This window comes from Alosa pseudoharengus, unplaced genomic scaffold, assembly GCF_046254945.1.
Source record: "Alosa pseudoharengus isolate Yale_2024_CS ecotype anadromous, Long Island Sound unplaced genomic scaffold, YU_APseudo_1.1 YU_APseudo_1.1_scf_42, whole genome shotgun sequence".
Classification (NCBI taxonomy): Eukaryota; Metazoa; Chordata; class Actinopteri; order Clupeiformes; family Clupeidae; genus Alosa; species Alosa pseudoharengus.
This window is the reverse complement of record NW_027468784.1, coordinates 162,501-182,085: the sequence shown is the minus strand read 5'-3', so window position 1 is coordinate 182,085 and position 19,585 is coordinate 162,501. Positions and strand designations below refer to the sequence as shown.

The 19,585-nt window shown below is 42.2% G+C and overlaps 1 protein-coding gene across 1 annotated transcript in view; it reads left to right on the top strand.

Moving 5' to 3' along the window:
* Nucleotides 1–19,585, top strand: part of LOC143103447 (NACHT, LRR and PYD domains-containing protein 3-like) — a 136,687-nt gene that overhangs the window by 9,240 nt on the left and 107,862 nt on the right. Inside the window, exons 3-11 of the mRNA XM_076267234.1 lie at nucleotides 240–356; nucleotides 1,173–1,289; nucleotides 2,233–2,349; nucleotides 5,685–5,801; nucleotides 12,831–12,914; nucleotides 14,430–16,064; nucleotides 16,110–16,376; nucleotides 17,898–18,074; nucleotides 19,029–19,205. Of these exons, the coding sequence (XP_076123349.1) occupies nucleotides 240–356; nucleotides 1,173–1,289; nucleotides 2,233–2,349; nucleotides 5,685–5,801; nucleotides 12,831–12,914; nucleotides 14,430–16,064; nucleotides 16,110–16,376; nucleotides 17,898–18,074; nucleotides 19,029–19,205 (2,808 nt within the window). The remainder of the gene's footprint in view (nucleotides 1–239; nucleotides 357–1,172; nucleotides 1,290–2,232; nucleotides 2,350–5,684; nucleotides 5,802–12,830; nucleotides 12,915–14,429; nucleotides 16,065–16,109; nucleotides 16,377–17,897; nucleotides 18,075–19,028; nucleotides 19,206–19,585) is intronic.

Here is a 19,585-nt window from a genome sequence, read left to right as displayed (position 1 = left end):
TCATCACAGTGTAATATTCTGATCACCCTAAATCATAGAGGGTCATCACAGTGTAATATTCTGATCACCCTAAATCATAGAGGGTCATCACAGTGTAATATTCTGATCAGCCTAAATCATAGGTAGCCCAGCCTCTGTGTGTTTGTGTGTGTGTGTGTGTGTGTGTGTGTGTGTACTTGAGTATTTTAAATATATGATAATGCTCTCTTTCTCTCTGTCTCTGTGTGTGTATAATACAGCTCCACCCGGCAGAAGAGATCACCATCTCCTGTACCAAGCTGTCTGTCCATGAAGAGTTATAAGTCCATGGAACCACCACTTGCCTTTGGAGGAGGAGATGTTCCTGCTGGTCAGAGGTGAGTATCTGTCATAGAGGGTCATCACAGTGTAATATTCTGATCACCCTAAATCATAGAGGGTCATCATCACAGTGTAATATTCTGATCACCCTAAATCATAGAGGGTCATCATCACAGTGTAATATTCTGATCACCCTAAATCATAGAGGGCCATCAGTGTAATATTCTGATCACCCTAAATCATAGAGGGTCATCACAGTGTAATATTCTGATCACCCTAAATCATAGAGGGTCATCACAGTGTAATATTCTGATCACCCTAAATCATAGAGGGTCATCACAGTGTAATATTCTGATCACCCTAAATCATAGAGGGTCATCATCACAGTATAATATTCTGATCACCCTAAATCATAGAGGGTCATAATCACAGTGTAATATTCTGATCACCCTAAATCATAGAGGGTCATCACAGTGTAATATTCTGATCACCCGAAATCATAGAGGGCCATCACAGTGTAATATTCTGATCACCCTAAATCATAGAGGGCCATCAAAGTGTAATAGTCTGATCACCCTAAATCATAGAGGGCCATCACAGTGTAATATTCTGATCACCCTAAATCATAGAGGATCATCACAGTGTAATATTCTGATCACCCTAAATCATAGAGGGCCATCACAGTGTAATATTCTGATCACTCTAAATCATAGAGGGTCATCACAGTGTAATATTCTGATCAGCCTAAATCATAGGTAGCCCAGCCTCTGTGTGTTTGTGTGTGTGTGTGTGTGTGTGTGTGTGTGTACTTGAGTATTTTAAATATATGATAATGCTCTCTTTCTCTCTGTCTCTGTGTGTGTATAATACAGCTCCACCCGGCAGAAGAGATCACCATCTCCTGTACCAAGCTGTCTGTCCATGAAGAGTGATAAGTCCATGGAACCACCACTTGCCTTTGGAGGAGGAGATGTTCCTGCTGGTCAGAGGTGAGTATCTGTCATAGAGGGTCATCACAGTGTAATATTCTGATCACCCTAAATCATAGAGGGTCATCATCACAGTGTAATATTCTGATCACCCTAAATCATAGAGGGTCATCATCACAGTGTAATATTCTGATCACCCTAAATCATAGAGGGCCATCAGTGTAATATTCTGATCACCCTAAATCATAGAGGGTCATCACAGTGTAATATTCTGATCACCCTAAATCATAGAGGGTCATCACAGTGTAATATTCTGATCACCCTAAATCATAGAGGGTCATCACAGTGTAATATTCTGATCACCCTAAATCATAGAGGGTCATCATCACAGTATAATATTCTGATCACCCTAAATCATAGAGGGTCATAATCACAGTGTAATATTCTGATCACCCTAAATCATAGAGGGTCATCACAGTGTAATATTCTGATCACCCGAAATCATAGAGGGCCATCACAGTGTAATATTCTGATCACCCTAAATCATAGAGGGCCATCAAAGTGTAATAGTCTGATCACCCTAAATCATAGAGGGCCATCACAGTGTAATATTCTGATCACCCTAAATCATAGAGGATCATCACAGTGTAATATTCTGATCACCCTAAATCATAGAGGGCCATCACAGTGTAATATTCTGATCACTCTAAATCATAGAGGGTCATCACAGTGTAATATTCTGATCACCCTAAATCATAGAGGATCATCACCATGTAATATTCTGATCACCCTAAATCATAGAGGGTCATCATCCCAGTGTAATATTCTGATCACCCTAAATCATAGAGGGTCATCACAGTGTAATATTCTGATCACCCTAAATCATAGGTAGCCCAGCCTCTGTGTGTTTGTGTGTGTGTGTGTGTGTGTGTGTGTGTACTTGAATATTTTAAATATATGATAATGCTCTCTTTCTCTCTGTCTCTGTGTGTGTATAATACAGCTCCACCCGGCAGAAGAGATCACCATCTCCTGTACCAAGCTGTCTGTCCATGAAGAGTGATAAGTCCATGGAACCACCACTTGCCTTTGGAGGAGGAGATGTTCCTGCTGGTCAGAGGTGAGTATCTGTCATAGAGGGTCATCACAGTGTAATATTCTGATCACCCTAAATCATAGAGGGTCATCATCACAGTGTAATATTCTGATCACCCTAAATCATAGAGGGCCATCACAGTGTAATATTCTGATCACCCGAAATCATAGAGGGTCCTCACAGTGCAATATTCTGATCACCCTAAATCATAGAGGGTCATCATCACAGTGTAATATTCTGATCACCCTAAATCATAGAGGGTCATCATCACAGTGTAATATTCTGATCACCCTAAATCATAGAGGGTCATCATCACAGTGTAATATTCTGATCACCCTAAATCATAGAGGGTCATCACAGTGTAATAGTCTGATCACCCTAAATCATAGAGGGTCATCACAGTGTAATATTCTGATCACCCGAAATCATAGAGGGTCCTCACAGTGCAATATTCTGATCACCCTAAATCATAGAGGGTCATCATCACAGTGTAATATTCTGATCACCCTAAATCATAGAGGGTCATCATCACAGTGTAATATTCTGATCACCCTAAATCATAGAGGACCATCAGTGTAATATTCTGATCACCCTAAATCATAGAGGGTCATCACAGTGTAATATTCTGATCATCCTAAATGATAGAGGGCCATCACAGTGTAATATTCTGATCACCCTAAATCATAGAAGGTCATCACAGTGTAATATTCTGATCACCCTAAATCATAGAGGGCCATCAGTGTAATATTATGATCACCCTAAATCATAGAGGGCCATCAGTGTAATATTCTGATCACCCTAAATCATAGAGGGTCATCATCACAGTGTAATATTCTGATCACCCTAAATCATAGAGGGTCATCACAGTGTAATAGTCTGATCACCCTAAATCATAGAGGGCCATCAGTGTAATATTCTGATCACCCTAAATCATAGAGGGTCATCACAGTGTAATATTCTGATCACCCTAAATCATAGAGGGTCATCATCACAGTGTAATATTCTGATCACCCTAAATCATAGAGGGTCATCATCACAGTGTAATATCCAACCACCCTAAATCATAGAGGGTCATCACAGTGTAATATTCTGATCACCCTAAATCATAGAGGGTCATCATCACAGTGTAATATTCTGATCACCCTAAATCATAGAGGGTCATCACAGTGTAATAGTCTGATCACCCTAAATCATAGAGGGCCATCAGTGTAATATTCTGATCACCCTAAATCATAGAGGGTCATCGCAGTGTAATATTCTGATCACCCTAAATCATAGAGGGTCATCATCACAGTGTAATATTCTGATCACCCTAAATCATAGAGGGTCATCACAGTGTAATATTCTGATCACCCGAAATCATAGAGGGTCATCACAGTGTAATATTCTGATCACCCTAAATCATAGAGGGTCATCATCACAGTGTAATATCCAACCACCCTAAATCATAGAGGGTCATCACAGTGTAATATTCTGATCACCCTAAATCATAGAGGGTCATCATCACAGTGTAATATTCTGATCACCCTAAATCATAGAGGGTCATCATCACAGTGTAATATTCTGATCACCCTAAATCATAGAGGGTCATCACAGTGTAATATTCTGATCACCCTAAATCATAGAGGGTCATCATCACAGTGTAATATCCAACCACCCTAAATCATAGAGGGTCATCACAGTGTAATATTCTGATCACCCTAAATCATAGAGGGTCATCATCACAGTGTAATAGGGGTGTGAATCTCTCATGTAAAAGACGATACGATTCGCATCTAGATACATGGGCACGATTCGATACAAGAAAAGATACATGTTTATAAAAAACGATTCAGTACGATTCGATGCAATGCGATTCGATGCAATTCGATGCAGTTTCAAGAATGGAAAACATTCTGAAAGATTTTTTATCATTTGCTCATGGCGCACATTCATTTTATATTATCAATTATCATGGTCATGGTTGTCAATTAGGCAAAAAAATGTGTGAATATGATTATCTAAATTGAGGTTTGTTTCATATACTGTATTGAAATGAAAAAAGATTAGTCTACATTTCAGTCAAACACAGCAGCCAAATACAACATAAAAATAAATTTTTATAGACTTTATAGATCTTTCACAGATTTTATAGAGTTATATCTGATTGTTTTCATGGAGCTGTAGCCTTGTTGAGGTAAGACAATACCGAAATAAAAGTGCTTAAGAAACTCTTGGCCTTTTCTCATATAGCCTAGCCTACCCTACAAGCATAAAATAGGCCTACAAATCAATGAACTCTCTGGGCTTATTTTGTTCCAACAGTAGACCTAATGCAGAAACCTATAAAGTCTGAGTGAATATGAACAAAATCATTGGCTAATAATTTGTGCATCGTTTTAGCAGCAAGAGCCAAATTATTATTTAACATTAAGGAAATCCCTTCATCAAAGGTAAGGCTACTCTACAGACTATCGTTGCTGTTTAGGAATGCTATAAGTGTTTAATTTCGCGCTGGATTTCGAAAAACAAAAGCCGACCGAGTGCAAGTTGTCACATGCTTAAATTGCAGTAGATGTATGGGTAATGAGGTCATTTGACAACTTAAGGCAATGAATGTAACCAAAAACGAACTGCATTACCCACAATTCCGTACCACGTATAGTTTCAAAACCGGAAGTGGGATGAACGCGCTGCTTGGAACGTGAATGAGAGAGCAGAAAAGGTTGTTAACCGATTCATAACAAGTAAATCGATATAACGACCGGTTCATTTCAGTTTTTTTCCGATACGGGGCTTCACGTATCGATGTAGCCGTATCTTACACGTTAAAAACGGATACCGATACGTATCGGTTAATCTTTACACCCCTACAGTGTAATATTCTGATCACCCTAAATCATAGAGGGTCATCATCACAGTGTAATATTCTGATCACCCTAAATCATAGAGGGCCATCAGTGTAATATTCTGATCACCCTAAATCATAGAGGGTCATCACAGTGTAATATTCTGATCACCCTAAATCATAGAGGGTCATCACAGTGTAATATTCTGATCACCCTAAATCATAGAGGGTCATCATCACAGTGTAATATTCTGATCACCCTAAATCATAGAGGGTCATCACAGTGTAATATTCTGATCACCCTAAATCATAGAGGGTCATCACAGTGTAATATTCTGATCACCCTAAATCATAGAGGGTCATCACAGTGTAATATTCTGATCACCCTAAATCATAGAGGGTCATCACAGTGTAATATTCTGATCAGCCTAAATCATAGGTAGCCCAGCCTCTGTGTGTTTGTGTGTACTTGAGTATTTTAAATATATGATAATGCTCTCTTTCTCTCTGTCTCTGTGTGTGTATAATACAGCTCCACCCGGCAGAAGAGATCACCATCTCCTGTACCAAGCTGTCTGTCCATGAAGAGTGATAAGTCCATGGAACCACCACTTGCCTTTGGAGAAGGAGATGTTCCTGCTGGTCAGAGGTGAGTATCTGTCATAGAGGGTCATCACAGTGTAATATTCTGATCACCCTAAATCATAGAGGGTCATCATCACAGTGTAATATTCTGATCACCCTAAATCATAGAGGGTCATCATCACAGTGTAATATTCTGATCACCCTAAATCATAGAGGGTCATCACAGTGTAATAGTCTGATCACCCTAAATCATAGAGGGTCATCACAGTGTAATATTCTGATCACCCGAAATCATAGAGGGTCCTCACAGTGCAATATTCTGATCACCCTAAATCATAGAGGGTCATCATCACAGTGTAATATTCTGATCACCCTAAATCATAGAGGGTCATCATCACAGTGTAATATTCTGATCACCCTAAATCATAGAGGACCATCAGTGTAATATTCTGATCACCCTAAATCATAGAGGGTCATCACAGTGTAATATTCTGATCATCCTAAATGATAGAGGGCCACCACAGTGTAATATTCTGATCACCCTAAATCATAGAGGGTCATCACAGTGTAATATTCTGATCACCCTAAATCATAGAGGGCCATCAGTGTAATATTATGATCACCCTAAATCATAGAGGGCCATCAGTGTAATATTCTGATCACCCTAAATCATAGACGGTCATCACAGTGTAATATTCTGATCACCCTAAATCATAGAGGGCCATCACAGTGTAATATTCTGATCACCCTAAATCATAGAGGGTCATCACAGTGTAATATTCTGATCACCCTAAATCATAGAGGGCCATCAGTGTAATATTCTGATCACCCTAAATCATAGAGGGTCATCACAGTGTAATATTCTGATCACCCTAAATCATAGAGGGCCATCACAGTGTCATATTCTGATCACCCTAAATCATAGAGGGCCATCACAGTGTAATATTCTGATCACCCGAAATCATAGAGGGTCATCACAGTGTAATATTCTGATCACCCTAAATCATAGAGGGTCATCATCACAGTGTAATTTCCAACCACCCTAAACCATAGAGGGTCATCACAGTGTAATATTCTGATCACCCTAAATCATAGAGGGTCATCATCACAGTGCAATATTCTGATCACCCTAAATCATAGAGGGTCATCACAGTGTAATATTCTGATCACCCTAAATCATAGAGGGCCATCACAGTGTCATATTCTGATCACCCTAAATCATAGAGGGCCATCACAGTGTAATATTCTGATCACCCGAAATCATAGAGGGTCATCACAGTGTAATATTCTGATCACCCTAAATCATAGAGGGTCATCATCACAGTGTAATATTCTGATCACCCTAAATCATAGAGGGTCATCACAGTGTAATATTCTGATCACCCTAAATCATAGAGGGTCATCACAGTGTAATATTCTGATCACCCTAAATCATAGAGGATCATCACAGTGTAATATTCCAACTACTACTGAATCAGCTCAGGGACTCAATACTGAATCAGCTCAGGGACTCAATACTGAATCAGCTCAGGGACTCATTACTGAATCAGCTCAGGGACTCAATACTGAACCAGGATATAGAAAAACAACAGGGTTCATACGTTTTGAAAAAACCTGGAAAAGTTATGGATTTTGAAAATGGCAATTTTCAAATTTGCGTGACCAATTGCAATTCTTCTGAAATGTATGGCGTTTCGGCAGATCATGTCGCATAGCCTACTTCCTTGTGTCTGTCACGTGGAGACCAAAGATCGGCCTTTTCTAAAAGGAGTTACTCTGCCCTCCCTCTACTCATTCGACTCGCTTTATCCATTGCCGTAGAACACACAAACAGTGGAAGGGAGTAGGGAGAGGGCGGAAAGCCTAATTGTCTTCGGTTGCATTTTTTTATTTGACATTGGACACCTACGATGTGCTATGCCAGGAAAATAGGCTATTAATTTAATCACGTCTAGCTTTACTTGGATAAATAAAACAGTTTTTTGTTTTTTTTATAATTGTCAGCTTACGTTTGGTGCATTAGCCTTTTAATCCGTTGTTTAGTCATGCAAGGACCGAAAATATTTCAGTCGATGTCATGCACACCGATTTTGTAGCCTATTCCACGTTGTTTGCATTGAGATTATCTCTTTCACTGTTGCAGAGTCAATTTTGTGAAGATTCAGAAACGTGGATGTGTTGCCGCCAGCATGTCAGTAGAGTTTGTGCCATCAAATTATGTAGGCGCAGGTTTGCAGCTGGAAGGCATTTTACTCGGAGGCTACAGCCCTGTTACTTCAGCGTTGCATCTTACTAGCCAGTGTGTGCGGCACTACAAAGCTACGTGAATTAAACACACAATCACATGGTCATGATGAACCTACAGAGTTGAAGAAGAGCTGATTAGTAATTGATCAGGCTATGACATTAATCAGGATTTCAATGTGTGGAGGGTATTTGTCTACAGTAGGTGATCACATAAAGTTAAATGCACAACTTTGCTTAATGTAGGGCTGAAATATAGCCTAATGTGCCTGCTGGTGTGTCAGTGTTGGCCTACATTTTGTATGTATTAGAAATAATAAGATAAACCTTAATTTTAATTAAAATTTCCCAAGGACTGTTTCGAAAGAATGGATTTCTATTTTCGTAGGCTAGTTGATGTGATGTTTTAGGGAATATAAGGTCATGGAAATTTGTCAGAAAATCATGGAAAAGTCATGGAAAAGTCATGGAAATTGTCTGGTGGAAATGTGTATGAACCCTGATACACTTATTTTTCTGGGGGAAACACTGACCTTAAAGTATCCAGCCAGAACAGAAGCTTGTTGAATTACATCCCAAAACAGAAATTAACATATGGACGGCATTCACGTATGGAGGCCACAAACCTACACAGGGCATCGTTATTAGGACAACCGAACAGAGACCATTTTCTCCCAGGATACAGAAAAACATGAACACACTTATTTTACAATTCTACAACTGAGACCCTTTTACTTCTCCAGACATTTGACATGATATTGAACTATTGGATGGATGATCATTTGTCATTGGTCAGATAACATGATATTGAACTATTGGATGGATGATCATGTGTCATTGGTCAGATACATTTCAGTTTTCAGTAGTGGAGTTCAGGAGGGTTCCTGGTTGGAGAGAGGGGAGACTAGGGGGGTCATCTGGCAGGGTACCAGGAACCAACGGCCAAATGCCAGCAAGCTAATACACACACAGGGTACCAGGAACCAACGGCCAAATGCCAGCAAGCTAATACACACACAGGGTACCAGGAACCAACGGCCAAATGCCAGCAAGCTAATACACACACAGGGTACCAGGAACCAACGGCCAAATGCCAGCAAGCTAACACACACACAGGGTACCAGGAACCAACGGCCAGATGCCAGCAAGCTAACACACACACAGGGTACCAGGAACCAACGGCCAGATGCCAGCAAGCTAACACACACACAGGGTACCAGGAACCAACGGCCAAATACCAGCAAGCTAACACACACACAGGGTACCAGGAACCAACGGCCAGATGCCAGCAAGCTAACACACACACAGGGTACCAGGAACCAACGGCCAGATGCCAGCAAGCTAACACACACACAGGGTACCAGGAACCAACGGCCAGATGCCAGCAAGCTAACACACACACAGGGTACCAGGAACCAACGGCCAGATGCCAGCAAGCTAACACACACACAGGGTACCAGGAACCAACGGCCAGATGCCAGCAAGCTAATACACACACAGGGTACCAGGAACCAACGGCCAGATGCCAGCAAGCTAACACACACACAGGGTACCAGGAACCAACGGCCAGATGCCAGCAAGCTAATACACACACAGGGTACCAGGTACAAGGCCAAATGCCAGCAAGCAAATACACACACAGATTGACTACAAAGGGCATTCAGCCTTTTGTCACTGTGGGAATTCCTATCCTGCCTCAGGTATGCAAAAAGGTTCCTGGCCTTACCATTTAAACCAATGAGAATGACATGTCCTTCCTGGTCTTACCATTTAAACCAATGAGAATGACATGTCCTTCCTGGCCTTACCATTTAAACCAATGAGAATGGCATTCCCTTTGTCGTGGCAGATATTCAGACTCGGGCCAGAAATTAAGTCCAAACATCTTGCCTACAACGTAACAAAAATACACCATTATAAGTGCTGAAGTCAAAAACTTGTCCAAAAAAGAAGGCGCAAAAGTCCGGCAGAGTTCCGTGCAAAAATTCCTTTAATGACTACATAGCGCAAAGCCTGAGTGGATCGCGAACAAAGGTAGAACTCTCTTACTTATACCCCTCCAAAATGCTGACACAACACTACCCCGAACCCACAGATGGTGTTATGAAAGGATCGTTGTTTGCTCTTATCTTCGCAAGTCAGGCTCACAGACTTGGGTGTACCTTACCACTTAAACCAGCAGAGCAACGTCAAACAGCACATCGGTATTTTGACAAACAGCACCTCTGAAGGAATCTGCTTGCACAATTCCATTAATACTTGCTTAACTAAAACCTGTGTGTGACTAGCAGAGTATAGCCTACATGCGTCTGCACTTGCCTATTTGAACTCATAGGCAAACTGAACTGAAACTAAGTTCACGGATCTCATAGGCATTGATAAATGTATGTATAATGAATATAAATCCTACAGATGGCTTGTTCATCCTGAAAATAAGTGGTTGCCTGGGACTCGTTGTTAGGGCTGCTTACGTGACAGTGCGTCTTCACCGCTGTGCTTTATAAGGGCTTTTCTCCATAGACCAGGTTTTTCATGGTCATAGTCCATGGGCCAGGACCCAAAAAATCACATCTCGGTATCACCTGAGGTGGCAAAATCTACCAATGATTTTTGTAATCCTCCATGCCTGAGGGACATTATTTTGGTATGATAGCTTAGTTGTATTTTTCCTAGCTTTTATACCGGCACACAGTAAATTATACAATACAAGCCTATGTACAGATATGGGTGCCTCAAAGTCTGGAGGAAGGTGGGACATGTCTTAATCCATGTTATATCACATCTAGATGACATAGGCTTGTAGAAAATATAAAATTTAGATGGATGATTTAGTTTTTCATTAATGATGCAGGCAAAATTACATAAAATGTACACATTTTCGCCTATATAATACATTAATATACTGTATACATGCAAAAGGATAGAAAAGGGTGGATCAAGTCCAAACTCATGTTTTGTGACATCTAGAGAGTATGTGCTTTTAGAAAATATATGGATTAAATGGCTGAATAGGCATGTTTGGCTTTGATAGAGACCATAATGTCTTGGCTGCAAAAATGGCTCAACTTTAGGCTACAGTGGAATTTATAGGTGGATGTGCTCAAACGTTTGAAGACAAGATTAATGAGGACTCAAAAATATATTTTTAATCTTCATCACTATCATTATATTCATCCAGACCGGCATTTATGTTCTCCTCATCCTCCTCTTCCTCCATCTGATTTCTACAAGTTTGTAACATACACAATTCCGTGCACTTTAATTTGTTTGAAAGGCAGGAGCAGTCAGGAAGTTTGCAGGTCCGTACACATTTGCAGGCCAAGTTAGTTTCATCTTTGTCTATGTCTGAATGTAATTCATGTAAAGCTAAATTATCCATCTAAACTGTATATTTTCTAAAAGCCTATGCCATCTACATATGATATAACATAGATTAAGACATATCGCATTATCCCACACACTTGCATACACCTATACCTACACATAGGCATGTATTGTGAATTGTACTGGGTATGGGTATAAAAGCCAGTAAAAATACAACTAAGCTACCACTTAGAAAAGGTTATCATACCAAAACATATCTCTCAGACATAGAGGATTATGAAAATCATTGCTAGATTTTGCCACCTTTGGTGATACCAACTTCTGCTCTGGCCCATGGACTATCAGTGGTGCATAGTAATGGGCGATATAAACGATATGCGATATAAGCAATATAAAATTGGCCTACGATAGAGATTTTAATTCTATTGCACTATCGCGATATGCATGTTGATAATGCAATCTACTGCGAAAAGAGCCACGAGCTGCAACCAGCTGCTACCATCTTCAGTAAAAATGTCTGAAAGCGAAACGGAGGAGCTGGTGAAAAAGACCAGTGCAACATCCATTATTTGATTTGGTTCAGATTTAAGCCATCTGACGAGCAGCAGCAAACCCTGTAGAGCAGAGGTGGGAAAACTACGGCCCTCCACGCACTTTAATCCGGCACGCCAAGCATTTTATTTGGTTATCATAGGCTGCTCGCAATTTCCCCTGCGATAGACGACGTTGTGGTTATCTTTACGGAAAACTGCCTTTCACTGTTCTTAGAAAACGTTTACAATGTCAACGTCAAAACAGCATGTTACATAGAGATGATGATACTCGTTGTAATCTCCATTGCAGCAGATGACTTGAACAAAAATGCTACTCCAATTGTGAACGCGTTTGAGCGCACACCAGAGGGAAAGAAAGAGAGCGGCAGGTTCCAGCTGGCTTGTCATTGTTGATAATTGATATTTCCTTTTTTATAAGAAACGTATAAATAGACTTGCTGCACACTTATGCTCGTTCATTGACACATCTATGGGCCCAACGTACGATGTGAATAAGACTTGTGTCATGCTTTACACCACGCTGCGCCGGGTGCAGGATATTGTCCTAGGTGTGTTTTGAGATGTAACATCCAATGAGTATACCAGTGAGAATGCCATCTTCTATTCCTTTGGTGTGTGTGTGTGTCTGTGTGTGTGTGTGTGTGTGTGTGTGTGTGTGTTGAACTCACCCTGCACTGAATATTAAATATTATAATGTAAGTGAACACATACACACACACTCCACATACATTGAACATACATATTAGAGGAAAGGCATTTGTAAAATAAAAATGAGCAAACAGGTCACTGTAGTACTGCATATTAATCTGCTCATTTGGACTAGATGTGTTGGCCTCCCCTATACCCAGACCCCCCCCCACACAGACCAGTGTGTGTGTGTGTGTGTGTGCGTGTGTGTGTGTGTGATGATGATGATAATTAATGTAATGAGTTCATGTGGTGATGGAGGTTGTTCTCTGCTTGTGCTCTAGAGTAAGATCTGCTCCTGAGGAGGGGGGTGCTGCCTCTAACACCAGCCTCTCTGAGGAACAACACACCTGCCATGGAGCTATCAGGTGGGGGGTGTGTGTGTGTGTGTGTGTGTGTGTGTGTGTGTGTGTGTGTGTGTGTGTGTGTGTGTGTGTGTGTGCGGACTGGCCTCCCCGTATACCCAGACTCCCCACACACATGTGTGTGTGTGTGTGTGTGTGTGTTTGGGGCACACTGGCTCATGGAAGTACAGTACATGTGCAGTGTTTCCCCTAGAATTTTTTCCAGCAGCGGTGCTGTTGATTGTAGGAAGCACCCCCCCCCCCCCCCAAGAAAAGAGACATTTTTTAAAAAATTACTCCTTAAATGGTGACTTCTGGTGGATTTTGTGAAATAAATGGACAGATTGAATTACAAATTATGGCATAACCATCAACACAAGCATTTACAAAGCATGATTATTGCAGTAACGTTACTACAGGATTATTCATGTTTTTCTTTCACCTTTTTCATTTACATTATTAGTATTAGCCATTGTACAACTGTACACTGTAGGCCACTGTACAAACTATTGCTATTTAGAATATACAATGCTGTGCATAAGTTAAGACATTTATATATAATAACATTTATTTATTTACATGATACATTAAAACACAATTAATGTCCTATTTTCTTTTAATTAAGGCATTAAGACAAAAGGCAAAATATGTTTTTTATTCCTCCCTTTAGTCAATTTCAGCATGGGTGTCATAACTTTTACACAGCACTGTGTAAACTACATTAACTTCTCTTTCATGTCATTACACTGTATTGGTGCTGTGCAAGTCGAATTGAGTGCCCGTCACTTTAATGCCGTGACGGCCCATGACGCTTGCTTGATTCTCACAGTTTCTAAGTAGCGTTGTTGTGCTTGGTGCATAAGAATATGTGGATGAAATGAATTATGTTTCCCGTTACTCGAAGAAAATCTATCTTGGATTATAGCAGATAAGTGTCTTGTATCATATCTATAATTTTGGTGAGCTCTACAGGAATTACAAACTATCTCAGATGTAAATGCTTGCGTATCCTATTAGCCGCTACTCAAATTCAATTAAACCCACCAATAGGCTAGCTAGACCTTAGTTTCACAGCCTAGGTATGTTAGCAACACAGGGCTTGAAAGCATTGCCTGTATCACAAACAAAAACGAAACATTTGGTTCCATTTGGAATTTGGTTCCTTGGTTAACATAATGTAGGCTACGTTTTTTGCACAAAATTGCGTCTGCTAATAAACTTAAACATAAACACAAACAAGCATGATCTCCTGTGGAATCCCTGACTGCGCCTTCAACGTTAGCCTACTATTATTTGTTGACATCGAACCTGAACGAACGGCAGCTGTTCCTGAAGTTCACTTGCGTCTATTTTTATTTATTTTTTTAATTAGGCAACTTTTTTTGCAGTGGCGCTTGAATTCCAGCAGCGCCGCTGATGAATACATAGTAGGGGAAACACTGGATGGTGTGGATGCATGTGTGTTTTTGAATGGTCTTTAATCTTGTGTGTATGTGTGTGTGTGTATGCATGTGTGTTTTTAAATGTTTTCACACACAGATATCAGCAGATCCACAAATCCCACCTGCAGAAGAAGTTTCAGTGTCTGATTGAGGGAATCCCACAGCAGGGAGACACCAGACTCCTCCATGAGATCTACACAGACCTCTACATCACAGAGGGGGGAAGAGGAGCGGTCAGTTATGAACATGAGGTCAGACAGATAGAGAGGGCATCCTGGAGACAAGCAGCAGAATGCAGTTACATCTATTCTGATGACTCTGCTGAGGAATTTTATGACTCTGATCGAGAGGTCAGTTATGAACATGAGGTCAGACAGATAGAGAGGGCATCCTGGAGAGAAGCAGCACGAGGCAGACCCATCAAATGCAGTGACATCTTTAAACGCTTATCTGGACAAGACAAACCCATCAGAACAGTGCTGACAAAGGGGGTGGCTGGCATCGGAAAAACCGTCTCAGTGCAGAAGTTCATTCTAGACTGGGCTGAAGGAACAGCCAATCAGGACGTCCACTTCATATTTCCTCTTCCTTTCCGGGAGCTGAACCTGATGAAGGAGAAGAAGCTCAGTCTGGTGGATCTTATTCAGCACTTTTTCCCAGAAACCAAAGATCCCAGAGTCTTCTCCAGTTCAGAGCACAGAGTCATGTTCATCTTTGATGGTCTGGATGAGTGTCGACTTCCTCTAGATTTCCTCTCCAACCCGAGGTGTTGTGATGTGACAGAGCCAGCCTCAGTGGACGTGCTGCTGACAAACCTCATCAAGGGGGATCTGCTTCCTTCTGCTCTCCTCTGGATCACCACCCGACCAGCAGCAGCCAATCAGATCCTTCCTGAGTGTGTGGCCCAGGTGACAGAAATAAGGGGATTCAACGACCCACAGAAAGATGAGTACTTCAGGAAGAGAATCAGTGATGAGAACCTGGCCAGCAGAACCATCACACACCTGAAGTCATCCAGGAGCCTCTACATCATGTGCCACATTCCAGTCTTCTGCTGGATTTCAGCCACCGTTGTAGAGAAAACATCAAAAGAATCAGACAAAGCAGAAATGCCAAGGACTCTGACTCAAATGTACACACACTTCCTGGTCATTCAGACAGGCATAAAAAAAATCAAGTTCACAGAGAGAAAGGAGACAGATGAAGAGGTGATTTACAAACTGGGGAAACTGGCTTTCCAACAGCTGGAGAAAGGCAATCTGATCTTCTATGAGGAAGACCTGAGAGAGTGTGGCATTGACGTCACAGAAGCATCAGTGTACTCAGGAGTGTGTACTCAGATCTTCAGAGAGGAGGCTGGGCTGTACCAGGGGAAGATGTTCAGCTTTGTGCATCTGAGCATCCAGGAGTTTCTTGCAGCTCTGTACGTGTTCCTCTGCTTCAGCAACAGACAGAGAAACATGCCTGACCAACAGCAAACCTCTCGGCTCTCTGCTCTGTTCAGAGCTGCAACACTTCATGACCTACACAAGACTGCAGTGGACCTGGCCTTACAGAGTAAGAATGGACACCTGGACCTTTTCCTCCGCTTCCTTCTGGGCCTCTCACTGGAGTCCAATCAGAATCTCTTAAAGCACCTACTGCCACAGAGCAGTAGCCAATCAGATAGCTCAGAGCAAACAGTCCAGTATGTCAAACAGAAGATCAGAGATCAGAGTAGCTCAGGCAGAAGGTTTAACCTGATAGAGAGATATTCAGACAGAGATTCAGACAGAAGTATCAACCTGTTCTACTGTCTGAATGAGCTGAATCACCATGCTGTAGTGGAGCACAAAAAGAGCTCAGTAGATCTGCATGTAGAGATGCTCTTACCAGGACAGTGGCAGACTAAGACATTTAAGTTGAAGATGTCAGAGGAGCAGCTGGCTGAGTTTGACCTGCAGAAGTACATAAAGACACCAGAGGAAGATCAGACTGAACTCCTCAGTCCAGATGAAGTTCTTCAGAAGGTGCTGCCAGCTGTCACGACATCCACATCATCTGTGTAAGTAACACTGTGTGTGTGTGTGTGTGTGTGTGTGTGTGTGTGGTAGTAGTGGAGTGGAGTTGAGATTCAGATGGTGTGTCTCTTCAGATGGTTTCTCTAGGCTGAGTAAAGGCCCTGCTAAAATGGAACACTGTGTGTGTGTGTGTGTGTGAGTGTGTGTGTCTGTGTGTGTGTGTGTGTGTGTGTGTGTGTGTGTGTGTGTCTGTGTGTGTGTGTGTCTGTGTGTGTGTGTGTGTGTGTCTGTGTGTGTGTGTGTGTCTGTGTGTGTGCGTGTGTGTGTATGTGTGTGCCTGTGTCTATGTGTGTGTCTGTCTGTGTAAGTGTCTGTGTGTGTGTGTGGTTGTGTGTGTGTGTGTGGGGGGGGTTGTGTGGATGTATGTGTGTGTGTATGTGTGTGTGTGTGGATGTATGTGAGTGTGTGTGGTGGTGCTGGGGAGGGTTAAAGACGCCATGTAGAGTATGTATGTGTGTGTGTGGAGGAGTGTCTCTCTCTCTCTCTCTGTCTCTCTCCCTTCTTCCTGCCCCCCCTCTCTCTCTTTTCAACCTCCTTTCACCCCCCTCTCTGTCCCTTCATCCCTCTCTCTCTCCTTCTTCCTGTCCACCCCTTCTCTCTATCTTTCCAACCTCCCTCACCCCTTCATCTCTCTCTCTTTCTTACCTCCTTTCATCCCCCTCTCTCTGTCCCTTCATCCCTATCTCTCTCTCTCTTTCCAACCTCCTGACATCTCTTTATTTCTTTCATATTCTGCCTTTCTTTCTCTCATCTCTCCTTCATCTCTCTTTCCTTTTTCACACCCTCTCTTTATCATCTTTCTTTCTTTCATTTGTTCTATCTACTTTACTTCCTTTATCACTCTGGAATTGGTCTTAAAAATGTCGTTCTTTTGCTTCATCCCTCTCTCTCTCTCTCTCTCTCTCTCTCTTTTCCCTGCCCACCCTCTCATCTTTCTTTCATTTTGTCATCTTCTTTCTCTCTTCTGTTTCCTCTGTGTCCATCCCTCTTTTATCCCCCTCTCTCTTTCCTTTATCCCCATCTTTCTTTCCCCGGTGGGGGGGGGGGGTTTAAAGACAGCATGTAGAGTGGGTATGTGTGTGGGCGGGGGGGGCAATTTGTGTGTGTGTGTGTAAGGAGTGTGTGTGTGTGTGTGTGTCTTCGTCTCTCTCTCTCTCTCTCTCCCCCCTTCTCCCTCTCTCCCTCCCTCCCTTTTCCCTCTCTCTCCCTCTCTCTCTCTCCCTCCCTCCCTTTTCCCTCTCTCCCTCTCTCTCCCTTCTTCATGCTCACACCCTCTCTTTCTCTTTCCAACCTCCTTTTATCCCCTCTCTCTGTCCCTTCATCCCTCTCTCTCTCTTTCCAACCTCTTGACATCTCTTCATTTCTTTCATATTTTGTCTTTCTTTCTCTCTTATGTTTCCTCTGTGTCCATCCCTCTTTATCCACAGTATGTGTGTGTGTGTGTGTGTGTGTGTGTGTGAGTAGAGGATTGGTGATTAATATTCAGATGTTTAACTCTGTTTCAGGCTGAATAGCTGTAATCTGACCGATAAGAGCTGTTCCTATCTGGCCTCTGCACTGAAGACATCACCCTCATCAAATCTCAGAGTGCTGGACCTGAGTAGCAATAAGCTGCTGGACTCAGGAGTGGAACATTTATGTTCTGCTCTTTGTCATCAAAACTGCACACTGGAGGAACTAGAGTAAGCATCACTTCATGTAGTGAGTTTGTGTGTGTGTGTGTCTGTGTGTCTCGTCTCTCTCTCTCTCTCTTTCTTACCTCCTTTCATCCCCCTCTCTCTGTCCCTTCATCCCTATCTCTCTCTCTCTTTCCAACCTCCTGACATCTCTTTATTTCTTTCATATTCTTTCTCTCATCTGTTTCCTGTGTCCATCCCTCCTTCATCTCTCTTTCCTTTTTCACACCCTCTCTGTATCATCTTTCTTTCTTTCATTTGTTCTATCTACTTTACTTCCTTTATCACTCTGGAATTGGTCTTAAAAATGTCGTTCTTTTGCTTCATCCCTCTCTCTCTCTCTCTCTCTCTCTTTTCCCTGCCCACCCTCTCATCTTTCTTTCATTTTGTCATCTTCTTTCTCTCTTCTGTTTCCTCTGTGTCCATCCCTCTTTTATCCCCCTCTCTCTTTCCTTTATCCCCATCTTTCTTTCCTGGGGGGGGGGGTTAAAGACAGTATGTAGAGTGGGTATGTGTATGGGGGGGGGCAATTTGTGTGTGTGTGTGTGTGTGTGTAAGAAGAGTGAGTGAGAGAGGCAGGAGTGTGTGTGTGTGTGTGTCTTCGTCGCTTCTCTCTCTCTCTCTCTCTCTCTCTCTCTCTCTCCCCCTTCTCCCTCTCTCCCTCCCTCCCTTTTCCCTCTCTCTCCCTCTCTCTCCCTCCCTTCTCCTTCTCTCTCTCTCCCTTCTTCATGCTCACACCCTCTCTTTCTCTTTCCAACCTCCTTTTATCCCCTCTCTCTGTCCCTTCATCCCTCTCTCTCTCTTTCCAACCTCTTGACATCTCTTCATTTCTTTCATATTTTTTCTTTCTTTCTCTCTTATGTTTCCTCTGTGTCCATCCCTCTTTATCCACAATGTGTGTGTGTGTGTGTGTGAGTAGAGGATTGGTGATTAATATTCAGATGTTTAACTCTGTTTCAGGCTGAATAGCTGTAATCTGACCGATAAGAGCTGTTCCTATCTGGCCTCTGCACTGAAGACATCACACTCATCAAATCTCAGAGTGCTGATCCTGAGTTACAATAAGCTGCTGGACTCAGGAGTGGAACTTTTATGTTCTGCTCTTTGTCATCAAAACTGCACACTGGAGGAACTACAGTAAGCATCACTTCATGTAGTGAGTTTGTGTGTGTGTGTGTGTGTGTGTGTGTGTGTGAGAGTGTGTCTGTGTGTGTGTGTGTCTGTCTGTGTGTCTGTGTGTGTGTGTGTCCCCCTCTCTATCTTTCCAACCTTCTTTCACCCCCCTCTCTGTCCCTTCATCCCTCTCTCTCTCTCTTTCCAACCTCCTTTCATCCCTCTCTCTTTGTCCCTTCATCCCTCTCTCTCTCTCTCTCTTTTCAACCTCCTTTCATCCCTCTCTCTTTGTCCCTTCATCCCTCTCTCTCTCTCTCTCTTTTCAACCTCCTTTCATCCCTCTCTCTTTGTCCCTTCATCCCTCTCTCTCTCTCTCTCTTTTCAACCTCCTTTCACCCCCCTCT